At 36.9% G+C, this 21,571-nt stretch overlaps 2 protein-coding genes across 2 annotated transcripts; both read left to right on the top strand.

The window, feature by feature from the left end:
• Positions 1-1,704: 1,704 nt before the first annotated feature.
• On the top strand, positions 1,705-11,822 carry LOC117294401. The gene is made up of 5 exons (XM_033776782.1): positions 1,705-1,738; positions 4,384-4,564; positions 9,701-10,014; positions 10,605-10,740; positions 11,430-11,822. The coding sequence occupies exons 2-5, from the start codon at positions 4,390-4,392 to the stop codon at positions 11,606-11,608; spliced, it is 804 nt and encodes a 267-aa protein (XP_033632673.1). The 5' UTR covers positions 1,705-1,738; positions 4,384-4,389; the 3' UTR covers positions 11,609-11,822.
• A 5,035-nt stretch (positions 11,823-16,857) lies between these two features.
• On the top strand, positions 16,858-19,074 carry LOC117294659 (ubiquinone biosynthesis O-methyltransferase-like). Its single transcript, XM_033777164.1, has 4 exons — positions 16,858-17,051; positions 17,154-17,464; positions 18,241-18,376; positions 18,896-19,074. The coding sequence occupies exons 1-4, from the start codon at positions 16,877-16,879 to the stop codon at positions 19,072-19,074; spliced, it is 801 nt and encodes a 266-aa protein (XP_033633055.1). The 5' UTR covers positions 16,858-16,876.
• The last annotated feature ends 2,497 nt before the right edge of the window (positions 19,075-21,571 follow it).

The raw sequence follows: 21,571 nt of genomic DNA on the forward strand, positions 1-21,571 counted from the left end.
AACCCATAGCAAAACTGACCTCCGGCCGTAGCTAAATCCGCGAGGTCGCCAAAACTACTACTGCATACAGGTTTCCGGACGAGGCTGTACCGTGAAACCAAAAGGGTTAAAATAAAAGGTTTGCAAAGGAACTTGAAATTAAAGCAAATATAGCACAGTTAAATAAACAGCACATATTGTTCCACGGTTGTTGGCAAATTAAGCCAAAGCGCCTAAAATACGGTTCATCAACGCAGAATACCTTAGTTATAAAAGTAGCAAATTATAACAGCTGAATGAATATACCTGAGGACTATTGAGGTGTAAACAATGAAATACCGCCACACGGTCATCGCGATGACCGCCGCCAAAATAGCCTCAAGATTAATTCAGTTGGGTATAACTTTTATGGAAATAAAGTGCGAAGTGCATCATTAAAATTAGAAATCAAGAAATGACAAGCTGTGTTAGAAAGGTGGATGCCGTCGTGGATAAATAATTCACGATTCGACCACACTATTTGAGGATGGTTAATCAAACCACCGGGCGAAAACTGAATTGCACATGTCAACTGAATTGCACATGTCAACATATAGTCTGTGTTTTGATTGGTCCGAGGTGACGTTTGTCAGCTGCACCCACATCACCTCAGACCAATTAAAACACAGATATGTAAATGTATAGAGCCCCTCCAAGAAAACAGTATAGTATTGTGATGTGAATAATAAATAACGTGATGTGAGTAATAAATTGAAATTGAAATTGAAATTGAATGTATTACCCCTCTGTGTAAAACGATATTGCCCAAAGACACCAGAGTGCCGCATATTGAGTGTTTCTGTACACTTTCATATAATTTGGGATGGCGATAAGACTCTACTAAAAAAAACTGCTTCATTCTTTCGTCTTTGCCCCTTACAGGTATGTACTACACACAGAGGAAAGATTACACAACTTGTGTAAAATATTACCTGTTTTAGATGTAGTGGGCGAACACCATAACTATTAGGTAAAACTTTACCCAACAGGCGTTGGGTAATATCTTGCTTAATAGCTGTGTAAAAGTTTACATAAATATTGGGTAGTTTTCTTTACTGAATTGTTGGGTAAACCCACTCATGTAAAATATTACTTAATTGTGACGTAAGACTTTACCGCTTTACAATGTAAATAGTTGTGTAAAACTTTACATCAATATTGGGTATTTTTTTTTACTGAATTGCTGGGTATAAATCCACTCATGTAAAATAATTACTCAATTTTGAAGTATAGATTTTACCGATTTTTAATGTAAACTGTGTGCCTTTAAAACTGGTAATAATATACACAATGCTTGTGTTGAATACTAGCAAAGTGTTATTTCATGGAGTTTAGGGCTGTAATAAATGGACACATCATAAATACTGAGACTTGGCGACTACAACATGAATTTCAAGATAACAACTTTTTAATAAAAATTTAATGGTAATAATATTAACAATCCAAAACATCACATGTGCAAAATGGGGTTTTCTGTATGTTTCATAATCAGTCAACAATTTCAGTGAATTTAAAAAATTACAAAAAATCTACCTAATTGGCAAGGTCAGAATAAATACTTCCAGGCTAACACAGTTTAAACTGTAAGGTTGTTCCATAAATCAAAACTATCACAACTATCACATCTCTTATGATTTTGATACTTTATTGCAAACAATTTGTGCAAGAACTTCTTTAACTACAATGCTTCTGGAATGGTCAAATTACATTAATTGGCAAGGTCAGAATAAATACTTCCAGGCTAACACAGCTTAAAGAAGAACTCCAAGGTCAAATTCAATTTTGGGTTTGAACAATTTGTATGGGGAATTATTGGTTTATCCTAATTGTCGCTAAGCAATCAAAACGGTGTTGAATTTGACATTTTGACAAATTTGACAAAAACTGGAAGGGTATTGAATACAAATTTGAATTTGACCTTTGAGTTCCTATTTAAACTGTAAGGTTGTTCCATTAATCCAAACTATCACAACTATCACATCTCTTATGATTTTGATACGTATTTGCAAACATTTTGTGCAAGAACTTTCACTGCACCACCCGAGTTTCTGAAAACCAATTTTTCAAGATTCTTGCAGTAAACAACTGGAATCGTAGTTCAATTTTTAACAGATAGCTTAATATTTATGCACAATTTTTTACCCTTTTGGTAATGTTTGTATAAAAGTACAAGCTCCCATTGGGAACAATAATCAGCTCTCGAATATTTTTTTGTAAGGATAAAATGGACACAATGGTTTTCAGAAACTCGGGTGGTGCAGTGAAAGTTCTTGCACAAAATGTTTGCAAATACGTATCAAAATCATAAGAGATGTGATAGTTGTGGTAGTTTGGATTTATGGAACAACCTTACAGTTTAAATAGGAACTCAAAGGTCAAATTCAAATTTGTATTCAACACCCTTCCAGTTTTGTCAAATTTGTCAAAATATCAAATTCAACGCCGTTTTGATTGCTTAGCGACAATGAGGATAAACCAATAATTCCCCATACAAATTGTTCAAACCCAAAATTGAATTTTTACCTTGGAGTTCTTCTTTAAGCTGTGTTAGCCTGGAAGTATTTATTCTGACCTTGCCAATTAATGTAATTTGACCATTCCAGAAGCTTTTACAACCAGTTCAGTAAAATTTGCATAATATGTGTTTAAAGTTGCTAAGTTATGTAAACTATTAGTTTTACTAACTATTTGAGTAGTTTTTTATTTACACAAACATTTTGTTTAAATTTTTCATTAATTTTTACTTATGTTAAGTATTTTTTCACTTAACACATTTAACATAACTTTTTTACCATTCTTTTTCTGAGTGTAACTTTTCTTTACTTAAAGGATTTGTGTACAAAACACAATGTCCACAGATTTACATTAAACTTACACCGTTTGAAGATAATGATAGTTAAAATCGTACCTTAAAATATTAGATGCTCAGGTTCTGTAGTTTTGTAGAAATGAGTAAAATATACGTTTTTACAAGCTCAAATAATTTTTGGCTCATGTTCACTGAGACGAAAATTATTTTCATGACATTGTTTTACTCATTTTCTCAAAAACTACAGCACTACTAACAGTGTAACAAACGGTGTAAGTTTAATGTAAATCTGTAGACATTGTGCTTTTTTCCTACAATAAGTACATAGACCCCTTAAAATAGGTACAAAATCTGTACTTCAATGTTCACATTGATTTTACTTAAAGATGAGTTTAAAGTATACTTTATCCTCTGGAGTTATCACTTATTCTTGAGGTATAAAATGAGTTACATCCACAGCTGTTTTTTTTTATTATAAGCTTTATTTTTGTGTAGTTTTGAACCCATGTGGCATTTTGCGTTCTGGAGATATTACTGATATTTGCATATTCATATTTAACAATTTAATGAAAGATGCCTTCAGAGATACAGGTCCTTAAGGAAATTACAAATTGATACAAAAGCCTTTGTGTTTTCAACTTAAAAAAAAAGAAAGGATATTAATTCTGTACAACTCGGGACAACTTGTTTCCGAGAATCAGTAATTTGGTTTACTTCTGTTGTCCCTGACCCGCTTAGTATTGTTTGGTAGTTTGAGTAGTTTTCTTGTGTCCTCCCCCAGATTAACTTCTTTTATTTGCATGCTCCCCTCATACACCCATTTTTCACTGTTCTCTCTATTTGCCCTCACGTCACCATTTTTTTCCCTCTCTTTTTTGATTTCTATATTTATCTATTTATTTAATTATTTTCTTTTCTGTTTATTTGTTAACTTATTTATTTATTTATTTATTTAATTACTTTATTTAATTACTTTTTATTACTTTTTATTTCTTGCTTGTTTGTTTACTTACTTGTTTTTTTTTGTTTTTTTATTCACTTAATTATTTTTTGAATTATTTATTGATTGTCGGAGCAAAGAAATTCCTTGAACTATGCGTCAAAGTTACCAGAGGGGGAACATTGATAAAAAAAAAAAAAGGTTTAAAGGATGGTTACAGAATTGGCAAGAAACGAAAATCGTGATGATCACAGATTTACATAAAACAAACACGTTCTAATGATGATGGTAGTAGACAATACCCCTTGAAATATTTCTGTCTGATGAGACTGAAATAATCTAATTTCACGTTTGAGGTTTATCGCTCAGTGAGCGTTTTATTCATTTTTGTTTGGGCATCGATGCTATGCAAAATTTGTAATCGCTTTTTACTATTCTCTCGTGACCTAGATGGCCCATCGATCTCAAACTTCGACAGGTTTTTAAGTTAATGTATAGGGTGGATTACATAAAGTGTTCAACACTGTCAGCAACTGTTTTGTTAGCAAAAAAAAAATTTTTTGTAATATTCAGTGTGCAGTGTGTGTGTGTGTTTTTTTTTTCCATTTTTTTGCAGACCAAGATGAATTTTTCTGCCTGTAGTGATTACTGTGGCGACGCCAGGGTCATTCAACATACAGTCATAACGCACAACAAAAGAAAGCTGACATTTTCACCCGAGGATACCGTGCTAGACGTGGGATGTGGTACCGGTGAAGATACCAAATTAACGGCGCTCAAAGTCGGCAAAGTCATAGGTCAGTTGCGAAAAAAAAAATTACAGTCTAAGGATCGTCCAAACCAGGTAGCTTGTTCAAACCAGAAGAATATTCCTCAATCCAAGGTCTTGTTTGGTGTTCCCCAGGGATCTGTCCTTGGGCCACTATTCTTCATCATTTACTCCAAACCAATAGTCTCAATCGCAAGAAACCACGGACTCCATTGTATCTTTCATTTGATTTGAACTGTTCTGATAAGCAATCTGAACGCAAACGTGTTGAGCAATGTGTTTCTGATATTAAGTTATGGATGACCAATAATAAGTTAAAACTCAATGATGATAAAACAGAACTGCCCATAATAACGTTTAAACATAACCAAAACAAAAATTAAATATAGGTGTAATATGATCATGTTTTTTAGATTTTGTTAAAACACGAGGCAGCATTTTGTAAAAGTTGTAGTTTGTGGAGCTGGTGTTCGGTAACTCCGTATAATAGGAAATTACCATTGTCAAGGCGAGAAGTGACCAAAGAATGAATGATATTAGCAGCAGTTTTATGTGATAAGGTTTTTCGAATGGTATTAACAGTTCTTAAGTAATAGTATGTCTGGTTGACCCGGAAGTAGAGGTCAACTTGGGGTCATGGATTTTCAAAGTTTATTTTTAATGCCTTGGGAGGATAAAACTGAACAAACAGGATTGAAAATCGGTTGTATAGTACTTGGCGTATGGTCCCACTTCCGGTTCACCCAGACGTAGAGGCCAACATGGGGTAACGAGTTTTCACAGTCAATATTAATGTCAAGGAGTCTGTAAGTGAAAACAAATTGAAAATCGGTTGAGCAGTTCTTGAGATATGGTCCCACTTCCGGTTGACCCGGAAGTAGAGGTCAAATTGAGGTCACGGTTTTTCCAAATTTTTCTCCTATCCCAAGGAGTCTTATAACTACAAACAGTCGACATTCTTAAACAAGAATGTCGTCTTCCTGTGATAATTTATCTTGGGATGTCGACATCCTAAAAGTAGGATTTTGTCTTGCTGTGATAATTTATCTCAGTATGTCAACATACTAAACGTCAGTTGTCATCTTCCTGTGATAATTTATCTCGGAATGTCGACATCCTAAAAGTAGGATGTCGTCTTCCTGTGATAATTTATCTTGGGATGTCGACATCCTAAAAGTAGGATTTTGTCTTGCTGTGATAATTTATCTCAGTATGTCAACATCCTAAACGTCAGTTGTCATCTTCCTGTGATAATTTATCTCGGGAAGTCGACATTCTAAAAGAAGAATGTCGTCTTCCTGTGAAAATTTATCTCGGAATCTCGATATCCCAAAGTAGGATGTCGTCTTGCTGTGATAATTTATCTCGGGAAGTCGACATCCTAAAATTAGGATGTCGTCTTCCTGTGATAATTTATCTCGGGAAGTCGACATCCCGAAAGTAGGATTTCTTTTGTTGAAAGGATTTCACTTGTATACGTTTTGTTAACTAGTATTACATTTCCAACAATATTCATGGTCATAAACTACGTTAAACTAAAATAATGGACGAAACAAAATGTCCCACGTAAAACTCTTGGAACATAATGGTCCCGCAAGTTCAAATACGCGAGAGACTTGCTTAGTCTACACAGAAGGTATTAAATAATTTATTACAAGCAAATGCAATCGTACAATAATAGAAAACAAAAACTAAAAATCAATGCAAAACACATGTAGGGGATGGAGGGGCCCATAAAAAGCAAACCTTAACGAGTACGGACCCCCCCCCCCCTTTTTTCTAACGAAGAAAGCAATGTAAGAAATTATATTAAGTGGGTGTAATCTTATGTAGCGGCAAAACAATTCAAAATTACAGGAAGAACAAACACAAAAACAGTTAGCATAAAATAAAACTTAACCATATATTTAAATGAAACAGATAAACAAAATACCAAAAATAAATACTAGAAAAATTGGGCCCCACAACTCTTGCTGGGAAAAACCATGTCGAAATAAACCATTGTTATCCATTAGAGACGTTTTGTAGTCACTTTGGTTGGGGAGCGAGGAATCTAGCAAAAACACACGAAATCCCATGGCTGGGACATCAGTTTATACACCAGACAAATCTATTATATGGATTTTTTTTTTGAATATTTTATTTTGTGCATATGGTCCGTGATTCATGGTCCGTTGAATATAAGTGGGCGGATGTATCGACAACAGACTTTTATCCTTTTGATCACCATCAGCCCCATGTACAATAAAGTTCAACGGTATTGTCTTGTTAAACTCCGGACGCATAGATTTTCTTGTGAATAGTAGCTGTGTATGATTCATGGTTCGCTGAATAATGTGGCGATAACAAACTTTTATTCTTTTGATCACCATCAGCCCCATGTATAATAAACTTCGACGGCTGACGCCTGCACTTTTGGTATTGTCATTGTTAAACTCTGGTTCCATTGTGTGCTGTATGTTACCCTCCACACATAGATTTTCTTGTGAATAGTAGCTGTGTATGATTCATGGTTTGCTGAATAATGTGGCAATACCAAACTTTCATCATTTTGAACTGAATGCCTCATTTATTATCTAGAGGTAAATGCTTGAGGCCAGTAAGAGTATTGTGCACGTACATCATGTAGTTTTTGTTGGAAACCGTTTGCTAACAGCCATTTATGTTACCCTTTGAAATAAAATCAGAAAATTTATAAGTTTGCTTGTTGCATAAAATTAAATTGAAGATGATGCCTGAATTGATTTTTACAATCAGAGTTTGACTCTAGACTGACGTGTTGGACTCCTTGAACACTCCACGTGGTTCAATAGGTAGTGCAATTCCAATACTTATGCTGATGTTCTCACGATGTCAGCATCAACAGGAAGTTCCAACAACTTTGTCCCCTTGTACAATTAAATATGCAAATATGGGTCACGTGGTTAATTAATTACGATTTTTAATTAGTTTTGGGGTCGGTGGTTTGATGTTTGATCTAGTACGATTTGATTTCACAGAACTCTTAACCACCAAACTTTGCGCTTATGGTCACCATTTTCCGCTTACTGTGTTTTTCAAACATCATCGTGTCATGCATGCACACAGGTTATGTTGGCTAACAATTGAACAAAAGAAAAGGCAACACTATCGATATAAAGATAAGAATCTAACTTAAATATTACAAAAAGAAATATTTTTGGGGGGATACAAAAAAATAGTGAAATCACACGGAGATTCGAACTCGCAGGTATCAGAGATGTAAGCGCGACTGATGACCACTAGGCCATGGACCCAATGTATACTAAGAGGGTTTAAATGTTTTTGTATCATTAGAGGGGATTATGATCCGGCGAAATAATTCTCGTGTCATGATTTTGCGAACATTGTCACTAAATATGAACTGCTTACGCCTTTAACTATTAAGTAAGGTTGAAATGTAGTATTAGATGCCTTTAGGGGTTTTTGACGACGACGTTGTCGTCGTCAAAAACCCCTATTCAATTACGCACGTTCGCCGACGGAGGACACCACCCCGGAGTTAATTTTTTTCACTCATTTCTCAAAAACTACACAACACCACAGCAAGTAATATTTTACGGGAAGCTTTCAACTGTCATTATCTTCTAACTGTTTAAGTTTAGTGTAATTCTGTGGACACCATGGTATGTCGTCGTCGTCAAAAACCCTATTTATATACGCACGTTTGTTTAAACGAAAACCCTAAGCCTTCGTGTACAAAGCATATTGGTCCAGAACTCGGTTAAACGAAGAAACAGAGACTGCGCTGTGGTCCAGAACGTGTGTAGAAAAACAAGAAAAAGAGACTTGAGTAGACTCCTCTCAAGAAGTCACAACTCATGATAGGTACATACTGAATTGCATTTACCATAGAGAATTATTAGCAATAACATGGAAGTGACTGCATCCAGTTATGTTCAAACGCGTAGACTCATCTCAAGAAGTCACAACTCATGATAGGTACATACTGTATGGCATTTACCAAAGAGAATATTACAATCACATGGAAGCGACTGCATCCAGTTATATTCAAATGAAGATTACGTGGCTAATTAATGAAGATTTTTTAATTTTGTTTACATTTAGAGTAAAGCTTATGTTCTAAGCTTCAATTTGGTATATGATTTCACTCTTTTGAAGTTATGGTCTAGGAGATTAGGTTTAAAGAAAAAAACGTGTGCAATTGCTATGGGTTTTAGGCAGAAACAAAGAATAAGAAAAAAAAAAAAAAATCTCGACAGAAACAATACCTGTTCCGGGCGGAACAGCTAATAATAAATCACCAGATGAAATTTGGCACTGCTTCTGTAACTTCATATGCAAATGGAATTTTTGATAACACTATGTGCATGTAATCCAACGTAAAGAACAACTGTCAATCTACTTTTTACCATATTAAAAATATTAACAGCATTCGCAAAATCCTCAACGAAAAGTCTGCTTCTATCCTTTATCCTTATTCATGCTTTCATCACATCCAGGCTTGATAATGGAAACTCATTGCTTTATGGTATAAACAAGAATCTTATCACAAAACTTAAAAATGTCCAGAACGCTGCTGCTCGCGTATTATCTAAAACACGTAAATATGATCACATCACACCTGTATTGAAACAACTTCACTGGCTCCGTGTCTGTCAAAAAATTTAATTCAAAATTATTTTGCTCGCCTGGGAAGCTATGAACGGTAGGGGTCCTCCATATCTCAAACAATTCTCTCACCATATACACCTACTCGCAATCTTCGCTCTACAAACCAACTTCTTTTAACTGTTCCTAAAACAACCACTTCCAACGGCGTTCGTGCTTTTTCTGAATCCGCACCAACTCTCTGGAACTCTCTTCCTTTACATATCCAAGCTACAACGTTTCTGGACATTTTCAAAACACTGCTAAAAACCCATCATATTCAACAAAATTTTACGATTGACTTTCTGTCTGTTTTTTAACATGTATTTTTTGCCAACACGTTTATGTAATATAACTTTTTTTATTCAACGTCATCTTATTTCTTTCTAAGCTACGTGATCTGTATTCTACTGTGTTACGCTCTCTGTTTTTTGTTTGTTTTTCATGCGCCTCGGAATAAGTTTAGTCTTAGATAGATGGCGCTTTATAAGTTTTAATTATTATTACTATTAATTACTTTTTTATTTTATTATAGGAATTGATTCGTCGAAAGAAATGTTGGACTTTGCTATGAAAAACAATTCCTCCTCCAACATCACATATCTGCTGGAAGACGCACAGACTGTCGGTGACAATCCTGATCTGCGCGGGAAATTTGACAAAGCTGTTTCTTTCTTTGTTCTCATGTGGGCTCCTACTGACGTCAGCAAGGCACTTGGGAGCATTTGTGATTGTTTGAAACCGGGAGGGGAAGCTCTAATCATCATAGACAGCCAAGATGACAACTATGTAATATTTGAGGCGGATCAGTTCTTGGAAGACCATATCAAATGGGGTCAATATGCAAAGGTAGTGTACAGATTTGTGGTTTTGTTTTGGGTGTTGGGAACATTTTGGGGAAAACTGTGCTTTGATGATACAATCATGGAATTTGGCTCACAGTCACATTATGTCACTGGAGCAATATTTTCCCCAAAGCATCGCAGATGTAAGTGTTGAAAGACAGCAAAAAAGGTAACGCAGCTGTTGCGAAAGCACCTATAATTTTGAAATTGTTACTCGTATTCTAAAAATAAAAATACCAGGAGACGGAAATATCAATTCCCGCACCTATAATTTTGAAATTGTTACTCGTATTCTAAAAATAAAAATACCAGGAGACGGAAATATTAATTCCCGCGGTATTCTCGCGAGACTGCTGGCCCCGCGAGACTACTGCTCTCGCAACTACGTAGAAGTCGGCAACCAGCATTCGCGCGAGAGCAGTGATCTTGCGAGAGCACCGCCACAACTCGACTATCTCACAGCGGTAGACCATTAACGACTTGTCCACAAGTCTAGGCTTCTTCCCAAGTGTGTATAAAACTGTACTAATAAAATTTCTGTTCTTTTTACTCGACGCAAAATTACTTCATTTATAAAGTTTGTTTTCTTGTCAGGGCTTTAAAAACCAATGCCAGTTGTGGACTAAATCGGTACCAGCCACTGAGGATGTACTCCGTTCGTGTGGTTGGTCAAATCCCCATTGTGAAGTCCAGGAGCACACCACGGACTGTTCTGAGAAGCAATTTAAATGTAAGTCATGGTTCAGAACCACATGTAATCGTTGCTACGTCTCGGAGCTTACAGCTCCGTCCCACCTTGATTTTTATTTCAGGCACAATCAGGAATTCCAAAACAAAAATAAAAAAGGCCTTATTGCCTTAAACTGTTTAACAAGAGTCATAAAGTCATCATCTTTATGGCATCTTATAGCTTGTGGCAAATTTTACATTTTATTTGTCAACATAACCGCGCGTTGACCTTTCCTTAGGGTAAAAACAGCACGTTGAGAAAGAGTTCCGTCATGATTTATTACGAACAGACTTAAATGACATGTATTTTCCCCCTTTTGTTTAGAGGATTTGGGTATTTTTTCAAAATTTCCATAGATTTACATTAAACTTGCGGGGTTTGGAGATAATGATAGGGGAAAGCTTTCCTTTCAAATATTAATGTCATGAAAATACGTTTTGTAAATGCTTAGAATAATTTTGCCCTAAAACTACAGCACCTCAGCACATAATATTTTTAGGCAAGCTTTCTACTATCATTATCTTTAAACTGTGTAAGTTTAGTGTAAATCTGTGGACATTGTGGTTTTTTTTTTGTCCTACAAAAAGTACATACATCCTTGAACCAACCGAAACCTACAGTCTTTTCTACACAATGTCTAATTTAAATGTATTTTGTTTAAATGTTTTTTTTTGTGTTTCATTCGACAGTGCTTATAAAGACCATAATGCCACAAATAACGATGATTCACGAGAGGGAACGAGATGAGTGTCTGGAAGATTTGTGGGTCTGGGCCAAGACTCGCTACCAACCAAAACTCGGTGGCCAGACTGAAATTGTCACACTCTCATTCAAGTTCATGGTAATGCACGCAGAGAAGTCAGTGTAAAACAAATCTTAAGTCGACACCAAATGTCATATTATGTCTTTCAAAGTTGCCCAGTTCGGTAACAGTATTTTAAAGAGCACAAAAAATAGAACTTATGTTACATTGTATTACTTAAATATTTTTGTAAAGGTAAAAACCTACTGAAGATAATTTATAGTAACTGTGTACTGTGCTTTGATCTTCTGAGTTTTTGAAATACTAACGTTATTTAGAATTTTTTTTAACGTTTTGACATAATCGATGACGTAATTGTTTCGAAAAACTTGCTGTTTTGTCTTTAAACTAAAGCTCTGCAGGGGCGGAGAAGGGGGGGGTATCGTGCATTCATTGATGTCAAGGGGATTAGCGTTAACAAAAAATAAGTTATGTGTAGACTATTGTTAAAATACTTTCTTAAAGCCAATGGACACTATTGGTAAATGTCAAAGACCAGTCCTCTCACTTGGTGTACCTCAACATATGCATAAAATAACAAACCTGTGAAAATTTGAGCTCGATTGGTCATCGGAGTTGCGAGATAACTATGAAAGACAAAAATACCCTTGTCACACGAAGTTGTGTGCGTTTAGATGGTTGATTTCGAGACCTCAAATTCTAAACTTGAGGTCTCGAAATCAAATTCGTGGAAAATTACTTCTTCCTCGAAAACTCTCCACTTCAGAGGGAGCCGTTTCTCACAATGTTTTATACTACCAACCTCTCCCCATTACTCGCTACCAAGTAAGGTTTTATGCTAATAATTATTTTGAGTAATTGCCAATAGTGTCCACTGCCTCTTTCTTCGGAAAGGGCAATTTGAGGGTACGTATTGTATACATTGTATTCTCCAAAGTGTGATGACTGGGGAGTCAAATGTCTTAATATCCTGGACCATTCCATATTTTAGAGCGGATAGAGGGGGCTGGGGCTGTAGTCAGGCCCCAAATTCTAATTGGTCCTATTGCTTTTTCGGCGTAAATGGGTAATAGCTCAATTACTGGGTAGATAAAGGACTCAATATTGTTGTCACTAGACAAAAGCTGGGCAATGTAAAGAAGTAACTTTTAGTAAAAAAAAAAAACCAAACAAACAAAAAAGACCCCCAAAACACTATTGAGAAATGAACATACTATTTGCTTTCAAGCTAAGTAAAAGACTGTGTGATAAAAAGCCAATACAAGTCCCTCCCATTAATGATGTTATTAATCCCCCTCTACCACAGGGAACTTTTAGGTGTTTCAACATCTCCAAATGCATCGTCTGTAGACAACACATCAGGGAATCGGACTCCTTCACCAGTAACACCGGCGGTACCACCCATAAGACAAGGGGTCATGGCACATGCACCACTAATCTCATTTGTCTCATATCTTGCAGAGTCTGTGGTGTTCAATATATAGGTGAAACAAGAACTACACTCGAGAGGCGTTTCTACGGCCACAGATCTATAGTCAAGACCTAAAAGCTAGACACACCTGTAGGTCATCACTTCAATCTTCATAATCACTCCATTTCTGACATGATTTTACAGGGCATAGAGGCACTAGGCAACCACAGAGAGACTGTTCGTTTGAGTAGAGAGAAACTCTGGATTAGACGCCTCCAGACCATTCAACCCCCATGGTCTGAACATCCAAGAAGGAAACGACTAATAAACCTTTTGTTTTGCCGTCTCCTTTTTCCCCACAGCCTTTTAGCCTGAGCCTCATTTACTAATTAGTTACTTGTTTACCCCACCTCCCCACCCTTGATGTTGTCCTTTGTGTTTCCATCTTCTTGCTTGTGGTCAAGCCAGCCCCTTCCCTTCACCCCCCCTTTTTGTCCCCCTATTCATTGTTTACCCCCTGCTTTTTTTCTGTACGCTTTCTAACCCCATTCATGTATTTCCACTTCACTGCTTATGTTTCACTTTACATACCTGTTCATGTTTGTTATGTTGTCATTTAGCCTTCAAGAAAGACTCTGCTAGGGTCGAAACGTCAGGCCATTAACTATTTTTGGCATTTATACTCTCGGTCCATTTGGTTGGTAAGTTGTTTGCAACAGCTTCATCTATTTACTCAGAATAATTGTTAGACTAAAAACATTGGTAATTTAACGAGCAATGGAGAGCAATTATAATGTAATTTAAAGGGCACTGGACACGAATTTTTACTCAGAATAATTGTTAGAATACAATACAATACAATGGGTTTTTATAAAAACATTGGTAATTTAATGAGCAATGGAGAGCAATTATAATGTAATTTAAAGGGCACTGGACACGAATTTTTACTCAGAATAATTGTTAGAATACAATACAATACAATGGGTTTTTATAAAAACATTGGTAATTTAATGAGCAATGGAAAGCAATTACAATGTAATTTAAAAGGCACTGGAAACAAGTTATTACTCAGAACAATGATGATAACGATGATGATGTAACGAGCAACGGAAAGCAATTACATGTAATTTAAAAGGCACTGGACACAAGTTCTTACTCAGAATAATTGTTAGAATAAAAACATTGGTAATTTAACGAGCAATGGAGAGCAATTTTAATGTAATTTAAAATGCACTGGAAACAAGTTATTACTCAGAATAATTGTTAGAATAAAAACATTGGTAATTTAACGAGCAATGGAGAGCAATTATAATGTAATTTAAAAGGCACTGGAAACAAGTTATTACTCAGAATAATTGTTAGAATAAAAACATTGGTAAAATAACGAGCGATGGAGAGCAATACAATGTAATTTAAGAGGCACTGGACACAAGTTATTACTCAGAATAATTGTTAGAATAAAAACATAATCGGTAACGAGCGATGGAGAGAGCTGTTGATAGTATAAACTCATTGTGAGAAACGACTCCCTCTGAAAAAAAACGTAGTTCTTGAGCAAGAGGTAACCGGCGTTTCTCACTCGGATATTAAAACTAAAAGACTCCAGGCTTTAAGCCTTGTATAAGGCATCTGAAGGCACACAAGTTTGGGCAACAAGGGTGATTCCCTTTCATTATTCTCTTGCAACTATACGATGACCAATTTGCGTAACAATTTTCGCAGGTTTGTTATTTTATGCATTTGCTGTAGACTTACGGACAAGTCGTTAAATCGACCCCACGCGCAAGTCGTTAAATCGACCCCACGCGCCGAGATAGTGCTCTCGCGAGATCAGTGCTCTTGCGCGAACTGATGGCTCCCCGATTTCGACGAAATCGGGGAGCCATCAGTTCGCGCGAGGGAGAGCACTTTCTCAGCGCGTGGGGCCGATTTAGCGACTTGTCCACAAGTCTACATTTGCTGCGATACACCGTCAAGTGAGAATACTTGTCTTTACCAAAGGTGTCTAGTACCCAAGGATCAATCACCCCACCACCTTTGAATACTTGATGATGGGGCTGTGACAGTCAACAATAGTAACAATATGTTGCTGATCCTTTAAAATGTAGCTCAAAGCAATGATCGAAGGAAAGACAACTTCCTGGGCAAAAATGACCGTAATTGTGATTTAATCAATAACAAAAACACGTGTGTGAACTGAACTGTGTGTGTACTCAGTACACAAAAGCATGTTTTCAAAGTAGGACCTAGACTGGTCCCCTGTCTTTATCCACAATGATGAAGACATGTACTTGCTTTTCAGAACCAGTGATTTCATTGGATACAATGATGTCATTGGATAAGAGTGCAGTGACGCACACGTTCTGTATCTGTGTTTTGATTGGTCCGAGGTGACGTCTGGCTGCACTTGCGGTCGTCTTCATTACTAGGTGAAAGGTGAAGATGGACAAGGATTGACCAACGCTTAATCACGAGCCTCGAAGTGTGACGTCATATGTTCAGGCTAAAGTAGGACCTTGACATAGACCCTTTTCGAAACGACGGCTTCGGCCTTTGGATTCGGCTTCAGGCTAGCCGAGAATGTGTCCCCCATGGATCGAGCGTCCACCGACGACGGAACTTCAGTGGGAAATTTCGTTAGGTTTGACACACATTTTCACCCTTAAAACAGCCATTTTTTGAGCAGTAAAACACATTCGAAGACGTGTATTTTTGTACCAATGTGGGTATGTAAAATAATTCAACATTGCAGCTTTACCTTGAGAATAATTAGTCTCAAGATTTATTCAGATCTTTTCGTGACACACGAAAAGTTGTGGGCGTACGGTACATAACTAAAAGTAGTTCCGGTCGGCAGTCACAACGATTACCGACTTGATTCCAAGACTAATGGGAAGTAGCTATACCTCACTTCCCAGTCTTGTCATCAAGTCGGTATTAGACCCCAAAGTTGAGCATTTTTAATGAAAAGGAGCAAAATGTCTTATTTTATTGTTTTAAAAAGATTACAAAAGTCGCACAGAGGTCTAAAATGAGAGGGTGCACATTCCCCCAGCGGACAGAAAACCCTAGCCGGGGGACAGAATCCCGTAGGAGATTCTATCCCCGACCGTTGTGCGGGGGACAGAATTCCCTGTGACACCGTCATTTCGAAAAGGCCATAGCACTATGTAAAGAATACATGGTATAGAGGGCGCTATAACAGTTCAACAAACGAAATGGTTCAATAATAATGCAGCAAGTAACAGTTCAATATTTAACATTTTTTTTTACAATTTCATGTTGAATTTACACATTGAATTCTTGTATTTTTACACGTCTGTTAGACCTCTCTCTATGGGTTGACTTTTTGGCCCTCTGTGATATATGACTTCCAGTGCGTGGATTATTTGAACGCCATTGGACACTTTCGGTACAGAAAAAAAAAAAAGTTCACAGATTTACAAATAACTTACAGGGTTTACAGAAGGTAATAGTGAAAGACTTCTCTTGAAATATTATTCTATGAAATGCTTTACTTTTTGAGAAAACATTAAAACAATATCACTTCTCGATATCGAGAATTACGGATTTATTAAACACATGTTATGACACGGCCTTGGGTCAATAAGCTCACTATATAAGGTAAAACCATTTTGCATGGAGGTCAATTTTTAACTCCATGCAAGACCGATTTTGCATAATCATAATCTTTGCACACTAAAGACCACGACAGTGCATGTGAAACAAACGACATTCACTCTGCTGCAGCAGTGGATTAGAATTGGCCTTCGATGGCTTACAAAAATGGCTTTCATGGGTGCAAAGATCGGTTGCAATTTGATGTTAACAAACAACAAACGAAATAGGCCTAGGTTCATATTCAATCAGAACAGGCTAGTTGGAGTTACGTTCAAACGTTTCTAAAGGTTTTTAGTTATTCTCGGTAGACACTGTTGTTGACTGTTTTTTTGCGGGCCAAGATGAATTTTTCTGCCTCTAGTGATTACTGTGGCGACGCCAGGGTCATTCTGCAAGCAATCATAACGCCTAACAAGAAGAAGCTGACATTTTCACCCGGTGATACCGTGCTAGACGTGGGATGTGGTACCGGTGAAGATACCAAATTAACGGCGCTCAAAGTCGGCAAAGTCACAGGTCAGTTGCGAACAATTAATAATAGTCTATGGATCGGCCAAACCAGGAAGCTTGTTCAAACCAGAAGAATATTCCTTAATTACTTTTTAAATTTTATTATAGGAATTGATTCATCCAAAGAAATGTTGGACTTTGCCTTGAAAAACAATTCCTCCTCCAGCATCACATATCTGCTGGAAGACGCACAGACTGTCGGTGACAATCCTGATCTGCGCGGGAAATTTGACAAAGTTGTTTGTTTTCATGTTCTCCATTGGGTTCCTGACGTCATCAAGGCACTTGGGAGCATTTGTGACTGTCTAAAACCGGGAGGGGAAGCTCTAATCATCATGGACAACCACATTGACGACTTACTTTATTATTCCGCAGATTATTATTTAGAAGACCATGTCAAATGGAGTAAATATGTTAAGGTACGTACATTGTGGGCCGATATACCGGATATCTAAACAAAAACTATACACTTCTGAAGTGGCGGCCGAATGAAAAGCATATGATTCATCAACAAGTCCGAAAATAATTGATGATTGGGTGAGCACTGTTCGCTTTTGTGAAGGGTTGAAAATTAGGCTAGGCCGGAATTAGCCTCCCCTTTGTGAGAGGTAAGTCCTCAGGTTTATAGACAATTCGAACACTATACTCTGCTTGTCTTCCGTATACTCTGCTCGTCTTCATTTCTCGAAGTCTCCTGAAGACGAGAAGAGTATACATACTGTTCGAAACGTCGAGACCAAACCAAGCGATTTTACTCATGGTTGTACCCGCAAGTTTACTATTCATACTAGTATTTATAGTTAGTCTTATTCTCCACACCATTCAAAGCTTCAAACGTGATCTACTACACATCTACATCAGGCTGGTACCGGCGTCAACGCCTTTCAGCAGTTAAACAATACAATCGAAAACAATACAATAACACTTTATTTTCCCTGCATGGGAAATTCCTTTGGCCTTTTTGCTCACACAAAAATACAGTCACCAGTAAAAACGTTAAAGGGGTTTAACTCTAACCACAGAGAAATAGAGGGCCCACTAGAGATTTTAAACAGTGAACCACAGAAAGATAAAAGGACGGGTACGGAAAAAGAACATTAAACAGCAACAATTGTTAAAACGATATTTAAACTCCTCTTTATATTTGACGCAAAACTTTTTTGATATAAAATTTAACGATTTTCTTTCTTGTCAGGGCTATACAAATCAATGCCAATTGTGGACTAAATCGGTACCAGCCACTGAGGATGTACTCCCATCTTGTGGTTATGCAAATGCCCATTGTGAAGTTCAGGAACACGCCATGGACTTATCTGAGAAGCAAATGAAATGTAAGTCCAAATTCAAAACCAAAATAATGTCATAATCATTGCGACGTCTTGCTACAGCACAAATAGCAATTTATTTGATAAATTAATATTTAATTTTTACTTCCGGTACAATCTGGACCTCTTAAAAATATAAATATATGGGCATTATTTGCTATATATCCCCCAAACCATGTCACAAAGTCATAATCTTGTTGCTGTCTCATAGCTTGTGGCACATTGGATAATTTATTCTGAAACGTTACCGCACGAAGATAAAAACCACACGTCTTTTTGTTTGGTTTATTTAACAACATTCGTTGAAAACAGCCCCAAGGCTGATAAAACATATGGCAACCATGTTACAAGAGCACAGAATATGCCATTACATGTATATTAAAAAAAGCCTTAATTAACGACTAGACTTTTTTTCATTTTTTATGTTCCAGCAACCGAAACCCCCGTTGTTTGCGACACAACGAAAACAATATCCAACTTTAATGTGCTTTGTTTGAATGTGTTTTATTGTGTTTCATTCGACAGTGCTTTTTCAGACCCAAATGCCGCAAATCTCGTTAATTCACGAGAATGAACGAGATGAGTGTCTGGGAGATTTGTGGATCTGGGCCAAAACTCGCTACCAACCGAAACTCGGTGGCCAGACTGAAAATGTCACCCTCTCATTCAAAGTCATGGTAATGTATGCAGAGAAGTCAACGTAGAAAACTCTAATGTCGACACTGTGTGTCATAGTTGATAATATGGCTTTAGTCAAATTTGCCAACATTGTTGTTCAACAAAATCCCCCAAATCAGGCCCCAGATTTTGTTTGTACAGTTTTCCCAAAATGTTTGCCCTAATGCCTCTTCGGCGTAAAGTCTGGGTAGTACGCCAATTACTGTGTTACTAATTAATAAACTCAATTTTTGTATATAAGTCACTTTCAGTTTTCAGCTGGCCTATCTCAACATATTTACAAAATAACAACCCTGTAAATTTAGAACTCAATAATGGTCGTCGAAGTTGTGAGCCAATAATGTAAGAAAAAACACCCTTATCACAAGCTTTGTGTTTTCAGATGCTTAATATCGGGACCTAAAGAACTAATTCTGAGGTCTCGAAATCAAATTCAAATAACTTTAGTGGGAAATTACTTCTTTCTCGAAAACTACTTCAGAGCATAGAGAAAGGACCAATGTTCAGAGGTAGCCATTTTTCAGAAATGTTTTATACTATCAACATCTCTCAATTGATTGTTACCAAGTAAATTGTTAGGCTAACAATTATTTTGAGTGATTAACCAATAGTGTCCAGTGCCTCTACCCCAAAGTAATACATGTATTGGAAAATGCAAATAAATATTTAGATTGTGGTTAAAACAATTAAAATATGTCAATTGTGCACATTGTGTCTGCTTCCTTCTTCTTTTTGCTTACCAGGTAATTGTTAAAGCAAGTTATGCAGGGCCCAACTTCATACGGCTGCTTGAACACAAATGTTTTATAAGCTAAACAAAATCATTGCTTAGTAAAATTATGTTACCGGGCATTACTCCACTCAATGTTATGCTGAGTAAACATCAGCTAAATAACTCCCGGGAAATTCCCGTGAGTTTTTGTTTTTGTATTATTGTGAAGAGAGCGACCAAAAGTTCCAGGGAACATCTCGGGAAATACCTAATGTGTGAAAAGGGCTTAAGTCCTAAATCGCCCAGTGCCCAATTTCATCAAGCTTATAGCAGAAAATACTACTTGGTAAATTTCTTTGCTAAGTAATCATTGAGTGGGGCACCAGTCTTAACAATGTAAACTTAAGGTAGTTTTGACTGGTAACCTTTTCGGTGCTTAGCATGTTTTTTGTGTGTGCTTAAACCGGCTTTATGAAATTGGGTCCAGGTTAAATAATAAATCACCTGGGCAAAATATATGTTTTCTCGGTCATCAATTTCGGCAACTGAGCAGCTAATTTAACCACCAATCTATTCTTTTTCGTGCAAAATCGAATGCAAATGAAAAGGGTCATTCGATTTCGTTATATGATTAGTCAAATGTAATGTTGCTTCATTCAATTTTAACAATTCATTAAAGCAGCATTCAAATTCGCGCGCTTCTTGAGGCGTGTGTGTCACGAAAAAGAATGACGATACGCTCAAGGAATTTGACTCGACTCAAAACGAAATTGAATGGCCGAATTCTGAAATTGAAACGCAGTAACAACTGGAGAGGCAAAACAGCTTTAATTCGAACGCATGGAAATGAAATTGGCTGCTAATTTGCCGAATTTGACCGACAAAACCTTCACTTTCAAAAGATTGAGTTGAAGCTGTTTTGCCTCTCCAGTTGTTACTGCGTTTCAAATTCAGAATTCGGCAATCCAATTTCGTTTTGAGTTGATTCAAATTCCTTTAACACTCTGTTCAATTTAGAGTATCGCCATTCTTTTATGGCACACACGCCCCAAGAAGCGTCTGCGAATTTGAATGCTGCTTTGATGAATTATTAAATTGAATGATTATTTTGTTAAATCGAATGACGCAACATTACATTTGACCAACCATAAAACGAAATCGAGTGACCCTTTTTAGTAGCATTCGATTTCGCGCAAAATAGAATAGCTTGGTGGTTAAATTTGCTGCTCAATTGCCGAAATTAAAACCTATAAATCGCCCCGGAAAATAAATAAATCGCTCATCCCGCCCTCCCCCAAAAACATGTTTAATAGAAAACAAGGAAACAAATCAAAACCTCACTCAACACAGCCTGGCTCTCCAAACCCCAGAATTATACAGAAAAAGAATGCCCAGGCTTTCGTGATTTTCAGAATAACTGCATATACATTAAAACCTACATTCCACCATTGTCCCGCACTGCCAAATAAAATGATCAATCAGCCATCTGGGATTGAAACTGTTACTCAACAAGTCCATTCTGACCAATCACTGGACATAGGGGTCACCGTGGAATGTCACCTCACGAAGATCATTCTTTGTTATGCAAATAAGGAGTTTTGCGCTTTTTCAGAGTCCCTTTTTATGTGGAAATACCACACAATGCTATGGCATTCACATTGCCGTATGGCGCGACCTGGATGGACAACATGCTGTTTGCTGTGTAGATGGCTCTACGTGGGATTTAAATTATTTTATGTCGAACTTTACGTGAAATGTTATCTAAATTCTGACCATGTGCAGGTCATGTGCATTTACAAAATTATTGCTAA

The sequence above is a fragment of the Asterias rubens genome, chromosome 9, assembly GCF_902459465.1.
Source record: "Asterias rubens chromosome 9, eAstRub1.3, whole genome shotgun sequence".
Lineage (NCBI taxonomy): Eukaryota > Metazoa > Echinodermata > Asteroidea > Forcipulatida > Asteriidae > Asterias > Asterias rubens.